The sequence below is a fragment of the Dufourea novaeangliae genome, unplaced genomic scaffold, assembly GCF_001272555.1.
Source record: "Dufourea novaeangliae isolate 0120121106 unplaced genomic scaffold, ASM127255v1 scaffold248, whole genome shotgun sequence".
NCBI classification, from domain to species: Eukaryota; Metazoa; Arthropoda; class Insecta; order Hymenoptera; family Halictidae; genus Dufourea; species Dufourea novaeangliae.
Window position 1 is genome coordinate 1,743,039 of NW_015374156.1, and position 20,416 is coordinate 1,763,454.

At 34.1% G+C, this 20,416-nt stretch overlaps 4 protein-coding genes across 4 annotated transcripts; 2 read left to right on the top strand and 2 right to left on the bottom strand.

The window, feature by feature from the left end:
* The first annotated feature begins 3,253 nt into the window (after nt 1-3,253).
* Nucleotides 3,254-4,165, top strand: LOC107191925 (ADP-ribosylation factor 2). Its single transcript, XM_015581073.1, has one exon. It carries the CDS (start codon nt 3,511-3,513, stop codon nt 4,051-4,053), a length of 543 nt encoding a protein of 180 aa, XP_015436559.1. The 5' UTR covers nt 3,254-3,510; the 3' UTR covers nt 4,054-4,165.
* Nucleotides 4,166-5,086: 921 nt separating this feature from the next.
* Nucleotides 5,087-8,914, bottom strand: LOC107191919 (zinc finger protein 598). The gene is made up of 3 exons (XM_015581067.1): nt 8,865-8,914; nt 7,915-8,496; nt 5,087-7,815 (listed from the first exon to the last, which is right to left on the bottom strand). The coding sequence occupies exons 2-3, from the start codon at nt 8,326-8,328 to the stop codon at nt 5,557-5,559; spliced, it is 2,673 nt and encodes an 890-aa protein (XP_015436553.1). The 5' UTR covers nt 8,329-8,496; nt 8,865-8,914; the 3' UTR covers nt 5,087-5,556.
* Nucleotides 8,915-10,424: 1,510 nt separating this feature from the next.
* Nucleotides 10,425-11,383, bottom strand: LOC107191969 (transcription initiation factor TFIID subunit 12). Its single transcript, XM_015581124.1, has 4 exons — nt 11,345-11,383; nt 10,913-11,265; nt 10,648-10,840; nt 10,425-10,552 (listed from the first exon to the last, which is right to left on the bottom strand). Exons 2-4 carry the CDS (start codon nt 11,198-11,200, stop codon nt 10,425-10,427), a joined length of 609 nt encoding a protein of 202 aa, XP_015436610.1. The 5' UTR covers nt 11,201-11,265; nt 11,345-11,383.
* A 987-nt stretch (nt 11,384-12,370) lies between these two features.
* LOC107191886 (adenylate cyclase type 9) lies at nt 12,371-19,160 on the top strand. Its single transcript, XM_015581027.1, has 8 exons — nt 12,371-12,672; nt 14,050-14,349; nt 14,416-15,854; nt 15,931-16,185; nt 16,273-16,724; nt 16,806-16,961; nt 17,190-17,389; nt 17,471-19,160. Exons 2-8 carry the CDS (start codon nt 14,060-14,062, stop codon nt 19,158-19,160), a joined length of 4,482 nt encoding a protein of 1,493 aa, XP_015436513.1. The 5' UTR covers nt 12,371-12,672; nt 14,050-14,059.
* Nucleotides 19,161-20,416: the final 1,256 nt, after the last annotated feature.

Consider the following 20,416-nt stretch of genomic DNA (forward strand, 5'->3'; position numbering starts at 1 on the left):
ACTACATTGCGTTAAATTTGTTATTTCGTATCAATCGCATTAATTCGTATTAATTAGAATATTAAGATAATATTAGTTCTAAGCTGAAGAACGAAGACAACCGACGAGGGAACTTAGTTTTTTATAGGTTTAGGCTCAAGAAAGAAGTCATCCGCCGAGGGATTTTAGTACCGATAGTTAAGATTTAAGTTATTTATAAGGTTGATTGTGAAAGGTGGGTAGATGTAGAACTTGTGATTCCATCTATCTGCCTTGGGCCTCCACTCGCAGCAACCTCCTCGTGGTGAGGCCTGGGCAATCGGTATTATCATCGGTAAAGTACTGTAAACCGAAGACAATATCGAGCTAATGGCTGCGAACTTCGAATCTATCTCATAAAACCACGTTCTATATTACATCGAACTAGGGTTATTTTAGAAATCGATATGAGATTCAAAGTGTAAAAATGTCTAGTACTTTGAATGTTTTAGAGAATGTAATAGAATGCAGTCATTAAGAAAATTATAAAATATGAAATTAGATCAAGCTATTCAATGATATTCTCATTGGATACCATTTTTTATTATCATTGTGCGATTACATTCATTTATTGTGCAAGGAGGAACTCGGAGGTTGTCACATTCCTCCACTAATGTTTCATTCATGATATATGTAGTCAATATATTGCCTATAAAGGTTCATATACACAATGGACTCCAGAATAGGCATTGAATATTAAGAGCATTAATACTGCTTTGTCCAATTATAAAATGTTTATTAATTGTATGAGTAATAGAAAATGCTATTTATAAGAAGACTACCCTAGCTAAGAAATACAATTGATCAATGTTACTATTCGAAGGTATGATAGCATACCCACATTCACTGTACTTGCCAAATTTAGGATATATACAACCAGTTGTCTGTGCCCCTTTGGACTGATCGTCCTATGGCATGATTGGGGACTGTAATAATAAAAAAGGCATGCAAAGACTCACCCGATGATAGGAGTGGATACAGTCTTTGCTGGTGGAACTTCGTATTAGGACATCCAATTTAGTGTTCACTGATGCAACATTTAAAGAAACGGAAAAAAAAACATGACAAATTTATTACACTGAATATTATTATTACTGATAAATATAAAACGACAATTATTCAGTTTATAATATTTATGAATTACATTGTAGCATAATACATAACTATACTGCAATCACGTTTGTTTTTTTTATTTAATCGATGTCCTGCTTTCCTACATATTCAAAAAATCATTATAAGTACCAAAGTTGCATTATTTATGCATGCTTTTGATAAAAAACATGATAAAGTATGCAGCTTGTATTAATCAAATTTACACCAAAAACTATATATAAATGCAAATACAATAATTTCATATGGAAAGACAGGAGAAATTATCTATAATCTATTTTAATACAATTTCACGACCGAGATACGTAAATTACAAACATTTCCAATTTGGATATCTCGAAGTATTGTAGTTTAAATTTTGTAACATTCAAGGAAGCCATTTTGAATGCTTCAACTAAATATATGAATTGAAATAAGTGCTCGAAAAAATTCTCATTTGATCTTAACACAAACCACGAAATCACGATTATTTCACTTACGGTTAAAAACAATATAAAAATAAGTAATGAAGTGTCAGTTTGTTATTATAATAAATATTATAACTTACCGGAGTTTACCAATTTCCCGCCGAATTCCATTTGAAGGCAGTCAACGATGCTCAGAATGGTAGTGCGTACTTTCAAACCGAAACTCTGAAACAGAAAATAAACATAAACTTTAAGTAATTACACTACATTAGGAATAGTTACGTTACCAATTAACAATTATTGAACTCGTGGTGTGTCGCAAAGATTACAAATTGGATTAAAAATACATAAATATTACATTAATTGGTACACAGTGAAACAGAAGACTAAATCGATACCTAGGTATTGTATTAATTTGAGATTATTTAGTCTAAATAGGATAAATATTAAAAGACAGTAACGATAGAGAGCTAATGAGGGTACTACTAATTAATATACATGAATAAAGATGAAAAGTAATTGTCAAACACTCACTTTGGCACGAGCAAACAACTTCTTCGAAACGAATGACACTTCAGTTACATTCGGCCAGTCCCGAGCAGTCCCGAGCGATTCATTCGGCTATCTTCTGGGAATCGCGAATAGTTGATTAGTCAGAGCAGTAGATCCCCGACTAATACGACTTGGCGGGAATATACATGTGCAGTAATCCAGTTTAAAAGATGAATGTACCACTTAACAAACTTCTTGAAGAATCTATATACCCGATACAACCATGAGACAACGGGTAATTAGCGCATGTTAATTGATCAGTTTTCGGAAATTTAACCCAGTTTATAGAATAGAATTTTTCTCTTACCTCAATTTGTATGAAATTAAATAACAATACATTAAATTTTCGGCAATATAATATTTACAACAATCACATTTTGAAGATATGTTGTTAAAGATGTAAGATGTGGATTTACACATAAAACATAGTTAAAATCATTTAAATAAAATAATTAATATATCATATTTTGCGAAAATAATAAGACGTGGTTGTCATTGAATAATTTGTGATAGAATGCAAATTATTAATTTGCAAAAACGTCATTGCAATATCTACATCTTACATTTTACTCTATATTTCGATTACTATTGGTTATAATTAACAACAATTTGTATCATAAAACATGCAAATAGTAATAGAGAACGTTAAATATGAAAAATTATTTTTAAAGTTTTAAATTCATACGATATATATTTTCGATTCTATTTTATGTAATTTTCATATACACTCAAGTAATTTTTCGTAAACAACTTCTACCTAACATCTAAAATGTTAGAGTTAAGTTTTATACGATTTTAGACAATAATTTACAATGATTGTAACATAAGAATTTATAAGATTTTTCTAAAGTGTTTAATAGTTTTTCAGTGACTACAATTGTAAACTACAATCTATAACTTATCGGTAACAGTTTTTATACAATCTTTATTTGTACGTGGTCCCAAAATAAAAAATTTAAATTACGCGCGTATTATGAGTTTACTTTGCGCACTTTTCTGTAGAAAATGTCTGGTGAGTCTGTATGACAAAATAATTTTAATAAATGTTTGATCCATTGTCATTCACGCATAAAAATTCTCACAGTTCCAACGAAAGCGACTAAACAAAATTTAAACACAATATTTTACTTAGTGCTTTTATATAAATAAGAGTTGGCGTGCGTGGCCAATTTTGCCAACTATTTCCGGAATAATAATCTGCCGTGAGATGACGTTTGCTATTATTGTCTGTAAGGTGTGTTAACGGCATCATTGGAAACGTCGTCACAGCATTGAATCACATTGAATTCTTAAAATACTGGTTTCCCATGCGAAACATTGTATCGTCCACAGGACACAGTATCAAGTGCCGTAATAGGACATATATATCAACAGACAGATATTAGTTTGAACGCGTCGGACGTTTGGTGCCTTCCCAAGCAAAATGGGCCTAACAATCAGCAGCGTACTTACCCGGCTCTTCGGTAAAAAGCAAATGAGAATATTAATGGTGGGTCTGGATGCTGCTGGAAAAACTACCATACTGTATAAGTTGAAACTCGGTGAAATTGTCACAACTATACCTACCATTGGTTTCAATGTTGAAACTGTTGAATATAGGAATATATGTTTCACGGTGTGGGACGTTGGTGGCCAGGATAAAATCAGACCACTCTGGAGACATTATTTCCAAAATACGCAAGGTCTCATATATGTTGTTGACAGTAACGATAGAGAGCGTATAGGGGAAGCAGAGCGTGAATTGGCAAACATGTTGAAAGAAGATGAATTAAGAGATGCAGTTCTCTTGGTATTTGCCAATAAGCAAGATTTACCTAATGCTATGTCTGCAGCAGAGCTCACAGATAAATTGGGACTCAACTCGTTACGTGGTCGACATTGGTACATTCAAAGCACTTGTGCTACACAAGGACATGGACTGTATGAAGGGCTTGATTGGTTGAGTAATGAATTAGCTAAAAAGTGATAAAGCACTGTCATTATTCATAATCTTCATGAACAATTTAATCATTGAGCATGGATGTAGAAGACAGGATGCATTCTCCATTTTATCAGATTATGCACTATGTGTACGATTTAATACCACTGTGATTCTAATTTCTAAGATGAAACTACTTTGAGTAATAGAGTGACTTGACTGACTCAATGATCATACAACTTTCAGAAGTTTTGTTTTCAAAATAAAGTTCTCCTTTGATAGAAAAGAAATTATTAAGTAGATAAGCGTGTAAATTTTGTCAGTTACATTTTGTTTGTATGCTGCTTATGATTCTGACTTGTTATAAGTTTACTCAAAAGTGTATTGAGTTTGAAATAAACAAGAAATATTTCTACATTGATTTTGGTACATACGTTATTTTCAATTTAATAGTATGCATATTATTTAGATTTGGATGTTATTAACAATGTTTGTTACGGAGAATGAGAAAGCGTACAAGTGTACTTTCATACTTTTGCCTGTTGTTTACATTCTGTGTCTGTGCAGTAAATTGAAAATGAAACACTGTATATTACATAATTTGAAAGTGTTTTTGAAATCCTGTTTTTAGAATAAGTAATAAATTATAGGATAAATAGTACTAACAATAAGTTTTTAAGTAAACATTTAAAGAACTTTTATCTTTAATGATCACATTCTATAAAAAATATTAAATTCGTTTTCATAATCATTTATATTGTAAAATATCACATTATTAGAGGTAAAGAGTTCAAAAATAAATGTATAAAATACATCATAAATTTATTACTATATGCTATCATTATTACCTCGTTTTAAGATAATTAATTATAAATTGGGAAAATGGAAAAGAAAAATTTGATGTTTTAGTCTTATTGCATAACTAATTATATAATGTATCAAATAATTTGTTTATATCTGGTATTATCTTTATGCACTATAAAATTCTATTTTATTTCTATTCCATAGAACACAATGAATAAATTACAGAAATGTATTTTCTACTTATGAATAATATATACAGAGTAGTTTTAATGTGTGGTGAAACAAGGTATTGATTACAATATTTTAGTATAAGTTTTCTGTATGAACATCTTAGTCGTAATGCGTCGCGTGTATTAAATTAGTTTACACAAAGTTTGTTATTATACAGAGAATTATTGACTTCCTTCGTTATACGCGTATTTCAAAAAATTATCAGTACAACCATTTGATAACAAAGTTTATTTATTTGAGGCAGCAATCAGACATGTCACCGAACAAATACCAAATGTGATATGGCAATTAATTTGTTCAATATAACTTTTTAATACTAGGAGCTGACGGTTGGAATATGTACCATATACTGTAACCTTGAGGTTAATAATGATTATATTACACTGATGCCATCCACAAAAATAATTTGATCAGCATAGTTCCTTCATTTTTATCTTATAGAAACTTGACAATGGTTGTGAGTTAACTAAAGGAACACATTTACATTCAGTTATGTATCCAAGAATTTCTTTGAAACTATGTATTGGATTTGCCAAGCACTGGAAAATGATTTTCTAATGTATGACCATTCATGTGCATTTGAAAGTCAGGACCAATTTTCAAAACTTGATTGCAGGTTGTACAAATTTCTAAACCTCGAATCTTGTTACCAGTTTCTTTTTTGTGTACTTTAAACAGTTCCTGTTGTTTTGTAATATCAGGTAGAAGAACCAGAAGTTCTGGAAATACATTCTCAAAAGCGCTGAGTCCCATAACTTCACGACAATGCATGTAATACTCTTGCGCATTGTATGTTCCTTGGCGAAATAATCCACTTATATATCGAAACTCTTCGATTTGGTCTTGTTGCATTAAAACTTCATTGACTTTAGCCACAAGGCATTTGTTTCGTTTTTGAAAGTCCGTAGGAGGTACATAATTGTACGCACTACTGTGCTTACTATCATTTGGTAAAATAGAATAGCTCTCTCCAGAACTGTTTGTAAAGGTTAATCCATTACTACTGTTCAATTTATCCATGTTATTATATTTTATACAAAAACCAGGCGGTGGAGGAGTCGTTATTCCAAATCCAGGTGGTGGATTTGTAAAACCAGGTGGTTTGGTACTGCTGCTACCTAAAGCTGGAAAATCTTCTAACTGACGAACGTTTCTGTCAGTAGAATTTATACTATCTATTTTTAGTTCGGTACGTTTTCTCTGTACTCCATTTGAAGTACTTTTACCAGTGTTCGTATTTACAATCGTTTGGTTGTCCGAGTTTTTATGTTTTTTCTTTTCCTTCTTATTAGTTTGTTCTGTTTCTTTTGACTGATGTACATTTATATTTTTTGACGAATTTTCACTGTTACTCATGTTATCTGTATTTTGTATAGACTGGGAGCTTGACTGTACAGCATTCCTGGTGTCTATGCTACATGAATTTTTAGATGCTTCAGCTGTTTCACTTTCTCTTTTTACAACATTACTTGCATTTGTTTTCGAACTACTAGTATCATTGCCATTAGTAATAGAATTTTGTTTAACTTTTTTCTTCTTTGTCTTTCCTTTTGTTAGGTCAGTAGTTGTTTTTACATTGTTACTATTATTAGAACTCTGTGGCTGACCCCAGGAAGGTACTACTGTAATTGTCGACTGTTTCTTTGATTTGGCTGACTTTGATAACATTGAAAAATCTTCCCCAGGTGGAATACGTAATGGGGACGGTGCCAATGGTGGAAATGCAGCTTGCTTAGACTCTGTAGAAATCCATTGTGAAGCTTCCCTTAATTGAGTTTGTTTAGTATTACTAGTCGACGGTTCCGCAGAACCTAATGCAGGAAAATCAGATTTCATCGAAAGCTGTGCAGGACGAATTCTAATATTGGGACCTGAAACTTTTGTAGTAACAGTCCCATTTGGTTCGTGATTCACTTGAATAGATACATTCGAAGTTGTACTCTTTTGAGGTTGAGCACTCAATCCTGAGGCATTACCACTGCATACACTGAAGTTAACGGTTTTAGAGATACTCGTGCCTGACGATTCTAATCCCAATGCTGGAAAATTTTCATCTGTAACAGCCAAGGGCTGTGGTCGTATGGTACTACGAATCGTTAAATTCCCTCTGCCTTTAGTTTGATGTAAAGTAGGTACAATAGGTGCAGTGTTGCCCAATGTGGGGAATTCCTCAGTGCTTTGTACATCTACAGAAGGCTGCCTTACGAAAGTAGATTCGTTGTTTGATACAAGAACATTTGAACTGTTTGGTATTACTATCTGTTGATTTTCCCTGAGATTATAATCTCTCCCACCATAATCTCTTGAACTTCTGGAAGTCGATGCACCTGACATTCCCCTCCTGTTCATTCGATTATCACCTCGTGTTAGAATAAATTCCAGCTCTAGTATCCTTGCCTGCTTTGCAGCAGCTTTACTTAACTGTTTACTATGAACATTTGCCTTATGTGCTTTAAGATCTATGTCAGTCCTAAACACGCTTGTAAATTTTTCCTCAGAACACATTCCTTCCTCGCACAAGTAATGCTCTTGCCTGAAATGCTCTCTGAGGTAGTCATAGGAGCTGTAATACTGATGCAAACCATCTGCATCGCAAAAGTGACAGTATAAATGATCTCGTCTTAAGTGTCTAAATAACTCATCATTATCCATGTAACGTTCATCACAAAATTCACATAATGGATGCCCTTTGTGACTTTTGTCATCGATATCCCCTTTTCTTCTATGCATTGCAAGTTCAGACCTTGTGTAACAACGCCTCTCATGGGAAAATATCTGTCATAAAAAAAATAAGTGATAAATACTCCTTACACATATCACAATATATGACTAGATTTACTAATGATTAAATGCAATTAAAATAATTCAATTTACCTTTAAATTTTCTACACAAAGATCACAATAATGTAGCTTATGATGACGTCTCATATGATCTTTTAAACTGTTAAAATGATTAAACACAGGCTTCTCTGTACATATATTGCAACTATTGGCCAATAACTCATAAAATTTATTTTGAATATCAGGTGTGTCAAAATAAATACGGTATCTTGTATTTACTAAAATGCCTTTACGTAAATAACGAAATGATTTTATTTCCCTTGTGAATACAACTTTTGGTAAATCTTGACGACATATGGGACACTCATTTTGACAGCATAGTACTCTCATTCGTGTGCTACATTCGTAACACACAGGATGTTCACACATACCAATGCTGTAAACATCGACATTCTTGTAACATACAACACAAGTGTTGTTGTTCATACTATCACTATTGGTAGACATTCTCCTTATCAATGTTCTCCTTAAGAAATATCAATTTCTACTAACATACACTCTGCTTGCAGAATATAATAACTCGTTATTGTCTATTATTTTCTGATGATCAATTTTTATTGAATCACTTGTTTGGATAAAATGAATTATATTATCCTCTATTACGACCCGCACAATCTGTAACACAATTGACGTTTAAGAAACGATACATTTCTTCTCTAATGTAATCTTAACTGCTATAATTGAGTGCAATTCGCGATTGAATATTTATCAGTTATGGCACATTTTCTTGAAACCGATAAAGTGTAAAGTGTAATACGATCACGTAAAGTCGGTTCAGTCTAATTTTTTTACTCGACTAGTAGAATAGAGACATGTAAGTTCGGACGATACTTTACGATTACTATGTAGAATCCCGATGAAACAAATGTTACAGAAAAAAAAGAACTGTTTATATTTTAGATAATAAAAGTATGCAAATAATATTCTGTACGTTACAAACAACATGCTCTTTATAAGAAAATACAAAAACAAATGAACAATACCGTCTGGAAAATGTTCCAGAAGCAGATGGCAAAATCTCCCAGGACGTCCCTGAAAGAAAAAGGTTATCACGATTTATATACTACACTATGATGTGTATAGTCAGTTTGATGAATTCAGCTCGATGAACAAGCAGGTTCCGATTTCGTCACAGAGTACTAGTACAGAGGCGAAACTTGGAACTTTTGCTGATCACAATTTACAATGCGCATACGCGTCTAAGGTGGTACCATGGTGAATATAACACTAAAAAGTATCACGATATTGACACCAAAATTAGGAACGAAATTCAAAAACCAGTTAACACGTAAGAACCATTTCACATTACATTTACCACTTCTTGCACTTGATATTTACGATTTTTATGAACTTGAAACGATTCGGTCACCGTCAATATTAAATAAAAGGTGGGTTTATATTATGATTTTGTTGTTACATGACTTACTGCCGGAAGTGATTTGACTGACACAACCCATGCCCTATATGATGATCTAAGAATGTGATGTAATGTAATATTTTTGTATATTTGCATATTTATAGTAATATTCAATTATTATGTATGTAACGTATCCCGGTCCAAGTAAATTTCGTCTCTGCATAAAAGCTCTACGTCATTGCTAAGTGAATGAATAACTAGGTAGACTACTTTAATTTAACTTCACCCTATTTTAACACTTCGAATATCTGTCCAATGAAATGAAAATTCTTGATAAAAAGTGGAATATAGTGTTACAAATTTGAATACATGTGACACTCAATCATATTTATTCGTCAAAGGTAATAAAAAATAAAGGTTGCAATATTCGTATATAGTCGCAAACACTAATGTGCGAATGGAATAATTTTAAATTTAGACGTTACATTTGTATCCAAAATTAAGATAAATAAATTTAAATTAAAGAATAGACGAACTTTACTATCTGATTAACTCTTCAAATTAGAATTTAGATTTGTATTAAATAAAGCAAAACATGATACATTGACATCTTTGGATTTTGTAATCTGCACCAGAATAATTCTCTAGAATTAGATTTGACTTAACACTTTGCCGGCCGCTTATTTCTCGCATCGCCTTTACGCTGCCGCCGGCGATACGTTGACGCGTACGTGACCCCGGCTGATAAACGTTGGCGAGCAAAAGTCACGCCAGCGTGACAGCGGCCGGCAGAGTGTTAAAAACGTGAGATATTTGTTCTTATATATACTTAAAATATCACACAAAATCTACAATGTTAAACATACATGTCTAAAACTATTCTATTTACCATTAGAAGATACTTTAACACATGTCCTTGTAATGTTTATATTTATCTTTTCTTATTTTGGTATTGTATTCACACATACAGTAATTTTCTTTAAGAATAGTATCTCAGTTATTATGTAATGCTAAAGTCACTTTATACTTAAAAGTATACATTGCAAAAACCATATATAACTTATACTTTTCATTCTCTTATAAATGTCAGTGACCTATGTTATTATGAGTGTACTGTCATGTAAATATAAAAAGAGTTGTCACTTAATAATAAAATAACAAATAAAAGATAAAATATGCAGGAAGACTAATATTTCTTGATCGATTTTCGTATGAGTGCCAATCTCTGTTTGTGTGCCTCTGTAACTGTTGCTCTTTTATATGGGCGCACTTCGTCTGTACCAAAACCAGGGATCCACATGTTCCAATTTCTTTCTGAAAGTAAATAATTTACATAATTTATCTTCTTCATTCATTTAAAATACCGAAGTATTACTTAAATATTTAAATTGTTATATTTCATAGCTTACCTAAATGTAATTGAACATCTTTTACTTCTACAGTATTGGCATGTCTGTGCTTAGCCAATAAACATGCTGCATTTACTGTTGTTTCCACAAAATCATCTGCCAACTGCAAGAGCATTTCTTCAACTTCTTCATCCAATTGTTCTGTTGGATCTACCTCCTTTACAAGATCTTGTAATCTTGTTTTCGTTAAGAACTAAAATCAGAACAAATTGGTAATTTGTTTTCATTGCGGTCAATTCTTTCTTAACTGCTGCAAAGGATATACCTGTGGAAAGTCATTAAAGGAACCTTGTTGTTGCTGCTGTTGTTGCTGCTGCTGCTGTTGTGTAGATGGTTGTTGCACTACCTGTTGTTTTGGTGGTTGTGTTACAAATTGAGTTTGTTGAGATTGTGTCTGAGGTTGCAAAATTTGTACTACCGTGTTGCCAGTTTGGATATTAGGTACAGTAGTTGTTGTCTGAGTATTAGGTCCAATTGATTGTATACTACCAAGTACAGGTGTCATGTCAGATCCAGCACTGGTAGTTTGTACAAGAGCAGTTTGTTGTGACATTTTTTAATCCCATCAATGGTTACACTTCTCTTTATTATCGTTCAATGAATTTGCATAATATTAACCTGTAAAATACAACTATTCATTACGACCGAACTGACTCTACATCACTCTACATTAACAAGCAAGATAAACACGAAATACTGTCATAACACTGTAGACCTGCAGCTCTTATTATAAAAGTGATACGAAATTTTATCATTTAAAGTGCAGGATTTGGCATAATTATAGTAACAAAAATATAATTAATACTGTGAAACGAAAAGGAAAAAAATAAAAAGTTTTCTCTTCATTTTGATTCGGTAGTTGAAATCACAATAATGCTTATGCTTATCGTGCTTACCTAAAGCAGCCTAAAGCAAACCGTGTTTTGGATGTAGGGACATTTGAATATGAAAGAATTATAGTGTTTGAGTTTCAGATTACATTCGAGAATCTGCCAGAATTGGTTGCTCTCCATAGCCCTCTAATGGTGCATTTGAGAAACTTCGAAGCGGAACAGATGTTCACATTGGTTCGCATACTGATGAAATGACACATATTCAGACATCATTGACAAATAACTTATTTTTCAAAATGCGAATATAAATTCTATTGAAAACTTTTGAGTTATTTAAAACAAAACTTAAAGCTGATAAATTTAAAATTACGAACGAATTACATATTTCAAATAGTACGTCAAAAGTGATAATGTATTTTTGCTAAATAAATATAAAAGGCTTTTGAAGTTTATGACAAAAAGGATGTAAACAATCATCGATTCGGACATCTTATGTTGTGTTGTTTTTATTTTAAAATTATACATGTTATCAAGTATTTTTTTACATTTCTTGTTAAAGCGTATAATCATTATTTGAAGTGTCTGATGCCTCTTGTCACATATGATTTTATTTATTATTGGAAAATAAATCTGCTGTCCAACTTCAGTGAAGAATTATTTACTAAAATGACTCTCTTATAAGTACAAAAAACCTTTATCCAGAAATATTCGTCCGGTACTGTATGCTGAACTTTGTGTTAAATATTTTTTCATCTCGTGACACACATCAGTTCCAGTTAGTTCAACTTGATTCAACTTGGTTCAACTGGTTCAACCAGTTCATCCAGGTTCAACTCATTGTTCGAAAAAGCACAAGTCTCAAACGCGTGAGCTTTCTATTCATGGGCGCTGTCATCGATAGATTCAAGATGGCCATGGTGCATTACAGAAGAGAAAATTCGGAACATTTTAATTGGAATTTTTGATGGTATACACAATCGTAAACCCGTTGCAACGAATTGGTTCCCATTTTTGGTGCTTAATATAATCATCTCTCTCGCTAACGCTGAGAACGCCACGCAAGAAGGTTGAAAAACAAAATGACATTTTTCGATGCAAGCTGATTACGCGAAGAATCTTCGATGTCAGCGGGGAGGATGATTTCCTTAGTTTTTTGGCGATTTCGCCAGTAATTGAAGGGAATTAACCGGCCGTAAGTTTCGCTATTAAAAGAATTGATGTATGTAACTACATGTGTTGTTTTTACGACAGTATTATTCTTTGTAGATCAATTGAACAAACATGCTGTCATTTGAAATAAATATTCTATAACCACTTTCTTCGTAATTGGATAAGCCTAATATCGACTGTACTTGTTAAACTTTTCTTTAACGTACAAACTCAAATATGAATTACAAATACCCCTAATGCTCAATAATATAATTATTACTTGACATTGTTTTTGCAATGAACACTTTAAAACAGTCTCTTAGTAGACATGTACAGGCTGTAAAAAAAGTACTTGTCATAGTTCGCCCAGATGATTCTACACCACAGGATCTGTGGAGATCTGTCAGAAAATATGCTATAAAATTCAAGGGCATTCAAAACCGACATATTACAAGACTATCCCCAGCAGTCAGTAATGTTTACGTTCCAGCTGTATGTGACTCATATGTTGAGTCATCGGCTACATGGGTTAGATATCATATGGCTCATATGCTGACTCATCTGTGTTGAATGTGTTCAGATTGTCAACATTGAAATGTTAGGTCTGCCTCTATTTACATCATATCTGAGTTAGAAATGTAAACACAGGGTTCTTGAAAAATGATGTTGAAGTTTCATTACCATTTAGGCTGACTTTATGTACAACATGTTTAAATTTCGATGTTAGATACACTGTAAATAGGAGCAGTCCTATTTTTGAATGTCTGCTGACAAACGCATAATATATTGTGTCTACTCTCCCAGTTTGATGTCGGGACAGTATTCATTAGGCTCCTTACTGAAATCGAAAGAACATCCAATTGGGAGAACAGCCACAACGGTCACGACGACTATCCGTAATAGTTCGAGTTGGAGATCCTAACACACCCTAGATCGATGACACAGTATTTGCGTTACGTGCAGCTGGGACGTAAATATTGCCGGATGCTAGGGATAATTTTTTAACTCTCGAATCGCCAATCAAAAACAGGCCGATCCGGGTCACTTGTGGCCCATGTTGCAATTTTAGATTCTAAATATCATTTAGTATTATGTAATCTCATTAGTAGTAGTTATTACATCAGAAACATGGGTCAAAAGTGACCCGACTCGACTGGGCGAAAGTTAATAATATGTCGGTTTCAAATGTCCTCAAATTTTATGGTACATATTCTGATAGATCTCCATCGATCCAATGATGTGGAATCATCTGTGTTATCCATGACAAGTATTTTTTTTTACACTTTTACATTTCTTTGACAGTACATGTATACACACAATTATATATTTATCTTTCATTTTGGTATATTACATTGTAGAGTGATTTTTACCAATGTTTATTTACACAAGTGATCCGAATTAAAGTAACACCTGTTTTCAGTATTATTCGAATGTCAAGTATGACTTCTCATTTAAATCGAAAACGAAGCTCGTCTGTTAGTTTTACAAGGGCTAAAGATGATAGTGAAGGTGGAGCAGACGAAATCCATATATCTTTAGCACCATATATACAAACATATTTGGCACATAGTGGTCAAGGTCTCGGATGTTGTGGAATTAGCCTTCCAGTACCATTTGAACGTGCAGCGCCAAGATCTTGGTGGAATCCGAAATTCGATTCAGAAATACTCGAAGAACAATTCAAAAGAAGTGCCTTTCCACAAATTAGATTAAGATTCCGGTACGTAGTATAGGATTGTTCAGTTTGTTTTGTGGCTAGACATATATCGATGTATATGTATTTCAGATATGCCCTAACATATATTTTGTTGGTTTCTTTATCGTGGTTGGCGTATTTTGTTATAATCGGAACAGAATATAATACTACAACATGGCCAGCCATAACAGTAGTGTTCACAATTATTGGAGCAATGGTATCGGTGGTCTTGTATTTAACACATACAGATTATTACAAGACGTATGTGCTGCAGATTTCACTAGGAGTCGCAACTGTTCTTTGCATCTTGTCTTTACTTTTCCTTGCGATAGTACCGCCTTACGTAGATGGCCTAACTCTAGTCGGACATTTTGCACTGTGCTCTGAGATTTTATTATTGATTTACACTGTGTTGCCAATGCCGTTGTATATTTGCGTGGGTATATCAACGATTTATTCCTTTCTGTTCGAATTTTTAACCGCCTACTTGTATGGTACAAAAACTGCAAGGGACAACTTTTTTAGTAAGCATAGTGTACCAATTAACTCTATGGAGAATAATACTGTATTAGATTACACCAAGATATTGGGTAATTTCAGTAACAGTCAATTTTCAAATGTGATGCACAATAACAACGAATATACAAGTGTGAAGGCAGTACCATATTCTCAGGATTCAAAACTATTATCCAACATGCTCGAACTGAAGTCATTTTCCCAAGAAACTATGATTGGAAGATTGTCTGAGGCCATAAACAATACGAATGTTTTAAAAAACTTGAACTCCAGCATAATATCAACATTAGCCAATGTTAATTCCACTATAAATGATTCTTCTAATGATTTGATTTCCAAAGGCATAAATAGTACAACCTCTGTATTGGGAGAGAATGTGTTGCCTCATAAAAGTGAAGAAATGTCAAGTTATTTTTTAAGTAGCAACATATCCAGTAGTCCATTCTCAGACGATTATTTTTCTACGAGTCTCGGTATAAGAATCTTAATGCAGATCTGCATTCATCTGATAGGTATTCATATTTTAATAATGACTTTTGTACGAATGCGTGGTACATTTATGAAAGTTGGCCAGTCATTATTAGTCCGGCGTCAATTAGAAATGGAGAAGCAACTCAAAGAAAAAATGATTCATTCGGTAATGCCACCGAAAGTTGCGGACTGGTTAATGGAAGAAAGTGAACGTGAAAGGGAGCGTGAAGATTCTTTGAAGAAAGGATCTATACCGTCCAACAATACGGATATACGTTCACTGTTTCGCCCTTTCAATATGCATTCAATGGAAAATGTTAGTATCTTATTTGCTGATATTGTTGGATTTACTCGAATGAGTTCCAATAAGACTGCGGAAGAACTGGTAGGGATTTTAAATGATTTGTTCGAAAGATTCGATGATCTGTGTGAACATCACGGGTGTGAGAAAATTTCTACTTTGGGAGACTGTTATTACTGTGTAAGTGGATGTCCAGAACCAAGGCCTGATCATGCAAAATGTTGTATCGAAATGGGTTTAGGTAATTGGCCCTTTTTCCAAGCGTTTCGAGGAGGTAGCATGGAGACATGAAATAATTCAAACATCTTTTTCAACAGCTATGATAGAAGCTATAAAACAGTTTGATATTGAGAGACGAGAGGGAGTTAATATGAGAGTTGGAGTACACACTGGAACTGTGCTATGTGGTATTGTAGGTACCAAAAGATTTAAATTCGATGTTTGGTCCAATGATGTTACATTAGCAAATAAATTAGAAAGCACAGGAAAACCAGGAAGGGTTCATTTAAGTGAAAATACATTGAGTTTTCTGAATGATGAATATATTACAGAAGAAGGAGATCTGATAAATGGTATATAATTTCTTTAAAATTAAGCACAAAGGACCATATGGAATAACAGGTTTTGATGATAAAATGGTAAATATCTTTTTGTTCTAGGTATAAAGTCTTATTTTATCAAAGGTCGAAAAATAGATTTTACCAGTCAATTCATAACGAATATTGTATCTCCAAAGAGTATATCTCCTTTGATGCAGTCGCGTCATCGATTGGCCTCTTGCAACAGTCAGTCTAAATCGAAATATCATTATCTTCATATGGTTACAAATGCAAGTAATTATAGAATGAAAGCAAACTCCTTGCCGAGTATCTTAGACTCTGAAAATGGAGATACCGATACTACGGATGAAAAAGAAAACGTGAATAAAAGTCCAATATCCGTTGCTAGTTACGGAAAGAAAAAAACGCGGAACAGACCGTGGAAATATTTGCAACGACAACGAACTACGGAAGAGATGACTCCATTAGAAATGGAGGAAGCCAAAGCAATTATTGCCGAACGGTCGAAAACAGAATCTCAGTCGTTTGAAGATCGTAATGGATTTAGGCAGGTCAATCACGTCGAGAAAAAGTTTTATCTTCGATATTCGATTATATTGTCCCATTTATATATACGTTGTATCTGTTTACAGAATACGTCTCAGAATGACATTGAAATGGATCCAAACCCTGTACCTTCTAGTCCTTTATTATCTGGTCAAGAGGAACTTAGTCGTGCCTCTTCGATGTGTAGTAGAAAAGATTCTGGTATTAGAAGTAATAGCAGACGTAGCAGTATACAGCAACAGGTATTATTATTTGAAAACAGTGACACAGATGAGGTATATGTATTACAATTATAATATACAGGAGGGTTCTCCAAAATAGCTTCGACTCCCGGAAATGAAGGGTTCCTGGGAGTCAAAGCTATTTTGGGACACCCTGTACACACACACAGTATAAATGCATTGAAGAAAGTATATTAGTTACGGTGTTAGTATACTCCTTTTTCTGTAGCAATTAATTTTACATTTTAGTTGTTTTTGATGAACGGTATGGCTCAGGGAGACTTACTGGCACACAGAGTGAGTGGCTATTATACTTCTAGTTCGACATTGAACTCTGTTCAAGAGCCATCGTCTTCAGTACCACCCTATCCGTTTCCTCCGGCAGTTACGGATACTTTTGGTGCATGTTTTCATAAGTTAAGAAAACAGTCTGATCTACAACTAATTAGGTGAATAAGTAACGTTAATTTCCATTTTATACACTTTAAGGAATTGTCATCTGATTCGTATGATTCTTTTTGTTCATAAAGATGCGTTCAAGATAACGTAAGCTCTCAACGTTCGTACTTTGTGAAACCACCACTTTCCAGTGTGACTCTTTTCTTCAAGAACAAAGAAATGGAAAAGGAATACAGAGAGAATGCTCATAAAGTCAGCGAATGTATCAGTGGTAATCCGCCTACGTTGGCTACCTCGAGGTTTAATACGTATTTTGATATTTTAATATCGGCGTTAGTGTACACTGCCGTTTCGGTCTCACTCTTTTTACTTTGCGAGCCGACGTTATACTATCTGATCTTTTTCGTATGTGCCACTACGATTCAAATTATAGCGGTGTCACTTTGCGTCCGTCAACTTCTGTATCCGAATCTGGTCCACGCAACTTTAATACAACAAATATTTAAATTCTTTTCGCAATGGTATCCGTGGCACATTTGTGGCGCGATTCTGGTCGGTTTACCGATCACGTCTATTCTGCTCAACTATACGTGCAGCAACTTTCATCATTTGAACAATTTCGAATACTATTACGGTTACCTGATTTTCGTCGGTTTAGTTCATTTCTGTAATTTCACGCAACTCAATTGTTGGATGAAGAATTTCCTAGTAACGTTTATGGGCGTGCTTTTTCTTCTTCTTATAATAAGTCACATATCGTACAATCGAGAGAATCTCGGTAATCGATTTATCAACGACTCGATGCATTATCTACAGCCTCTGCAAGATCAACACGTCGTTAACTTAACCATGAATCGATTCAACGAAACTACTATGAAAGAAGTGTTCAACGGTGCTTCTGTCCACGCATCTAAAATCATTCTGATGAGACAGCGAGAGGCGGAGATCAGATACAACGAAAGATTGTACAATTCCGAGATTTTTTTAGACATGATACTTCTGCTGTTGCTAGTTTGGTTTTTAAATCGTGAGTTCGAGATCAGTTATCGGTTGAGCTTCCACGGGAACGCGGTAGCGGCACGGGACAAATGCCGTGTACAATCGATGAAGAATCAGGCGGACTGGCTTTTACACAATATTATACCGAAATATGTCGCTGATCAGTTGAAAACCACCGCAAAATATTCGCAGAATCACAAGGCCGTGGGGATCATTTTTGCGAGTATAGTGAACTTCAATGAACTCTATGACGAGTCCTATTTAGGCGGTAAAGAGTATTTACGTGTGCTGAACGAACTTATCGGCGATTTCGACGAGCTTTTAGAGAAACCGGAGTTCTCGAACGTGGAGAAGATCAAGACCATCGGTAGCACGTTCATGGCAGCGAGCGGCTTAAATCCGCAAGTCAGGCAGCAAAGTGACCACGAACAGGCGCATCTTTTCCAGTTGATGGACTTTGCTACGGCTATGCATAAAGTAATATATGACTTCAACAGAGATCTGTTAGGTTTCAAATTAATTTTGAGGATCGGTTTTAATTACGGGGACGTTACCGCCGGCGTGATCGGTGCTACCAAGCTGTACTACGACATCTGGGGTGACGCTGTAAATATAGCATCTAGAATGGACTCGACCGGAGTCGCTGGAAGGATACAGGTGGCCAAGAACTCGTTGGATATACTCGCGGAACAATACGAATTCGAGCCGCGTGGCCAAGTTTATGTTAAGGGAAAAGATAATATGGACGTGTTTTTATTGGTAGGGAAAAAGGACGATATTAATGCGAGCCCAAGTGCTTCGGAACATGTCTCGGACGCCTAACGATCAAATCGAGAACGATTTGTCTACAAAGATATTCAATTTCACGTTTACACTTACCGAGCATACGATCTGTTCCGGATCAGGTTTCTAACGATATTTCAATCTCGCAATGAATTGTACTGAATTCGCGGTAAACACGTACCGTCAACGTTCAAAGTAAAAAAAAAAATCAGGTACCTTACTCTTCAATTGCTCGCTCATTAAAGATATTTATTCTTAATGAAATATTCACTGTATTTTTTTACGTATTTTAAGACCACCAGATTATGCGAGACCTACCAAGACCTACCTTTATGAAGTACAAAATCAGACCTGTTTGAAATTAAGAAAACTTTCCTTTATATATGCTACATATAATCTACACAAGGCATCTATGATCGAGATAAATAGTACGCATCTTTGTTGTTTGTGCGCTTTCTGTATGAACGAACGACGCGAATGATCGTGTGAACGAATAAAATTGACCAAATATAGTGGTCATCATTGACAGTTCCTAGTAAACGTGTGACTTATTCGATAACTGTCGGTTATCTCGTGTTCCGAAGTATCTTTCTGATATTTTTCTTTCGTTGATTCTTCCAATTTCTGTGAGATTATGTAATTCTATTTGATTTTTCTCGACGTGAATAATTGATGGGAACTAATTTATATTGTAAACTGGATTTGGAAATAGGTCGGGTCGCTTTCGAAGTGTCAACATCACAATAACAAAGTACCTCGAGTCTTATAGATATTACGGTTAGTGATATCAAAGATATTTATGTCATCTCACTGCGCATTTTTCAAATAATTGAAGAAAAAGAAATCTGTAAACATTTAATTAGTTAAAGTAAAGCAACTGCTCCATATACATACCTATTATCGATCATTACAGGTGTTTAAAGTTCTTTATATATAAAAAAAAATGCGCAGTGGAATGAAATGTCAGCATTAACCTTAGGGTCCACCTTTAAATAATGGCATAAAAACTATGACTTCAGCAGTCATAAAATTTTCATAACAGCAGAATATTCATGAAAACTTATTCGATCGATAAATTTTTAACAAATTGTTCTTCTATATTTGTTACAAATTATAAAAACTAATTAAACTGATGTAATTCTGGATTATTTTTCATTAACTTTTCACGTGGTCAAAGTTAAACATTGCAAAAAACCTGTTTTAAGGTTGTATTTTTTCAAAACAGTACTCGGTATTCCCGTGCGAACATCACATTCGGTTCTGATTGATCTACGATAGAATTACTAGAATTCTAT

Coding starts and splice junctions, on each gene's coding strand:
- LOC107191925 (XM_015581073.1), top strand. CDS start 3,511: ATGGGCCTAACAATCAGCAGCGTACTTACCCGGCTCTTCGGTAAAAAG.
- LOC107191919 (XM_015581067.1), bottom strand. CDS start 8,328: ATGTCTACCAATAGTGATAGTATGAACAACAACACTTGTGTTGTATGT. Junction 7,816..7,914: donor TTTGTGTAGAAAATTTAAAG/GTAAATTGAATT, acceptor TTTTTATGACAG/ATATTTTCCCATGAGAGGCG.
- LOC107191969 (XM_015581124.1), bottom strand. CDS start 11,200: ATGTCACAACAAACTGCTCTTGTACAAACTACCAGTGCTGGATCTGAC. Junction 10,841..10,912: donor CCTTTAATGACTTTCCACAG/GTATATCCTTTG, acceptor TTCTGATTTTAG/TTCTTAACGAAAACAAGATT. Junction 10,553..10,647: donor AGATGTTCAATTACATTTAG/GTAAGCTATGAA, acceptor ATTTACTTTCAG/AAAGAAATTGGAACATGTGG.
- LOC107191886 (XM_015581027.1), top strand. CDS start 14,060: ATGTCAAGTATGACTTCTCATTTAAATCGAAAACGAAGCTCGTCTGTT. Junction 16,725..16,805: donor ATCGTAATGGATTTAGGCAG/GTCAATCACGTC, acceptor ATCTGTTTACAG/AATACGTCTCAGAATGACAT. Junction 17,390..17,470: donor TCTGATCTACAACTAATTAG/GTGAATAAGTAA, acceptor TTGTTCATAAAG/ATGCGTTCAAGATAACGTAA.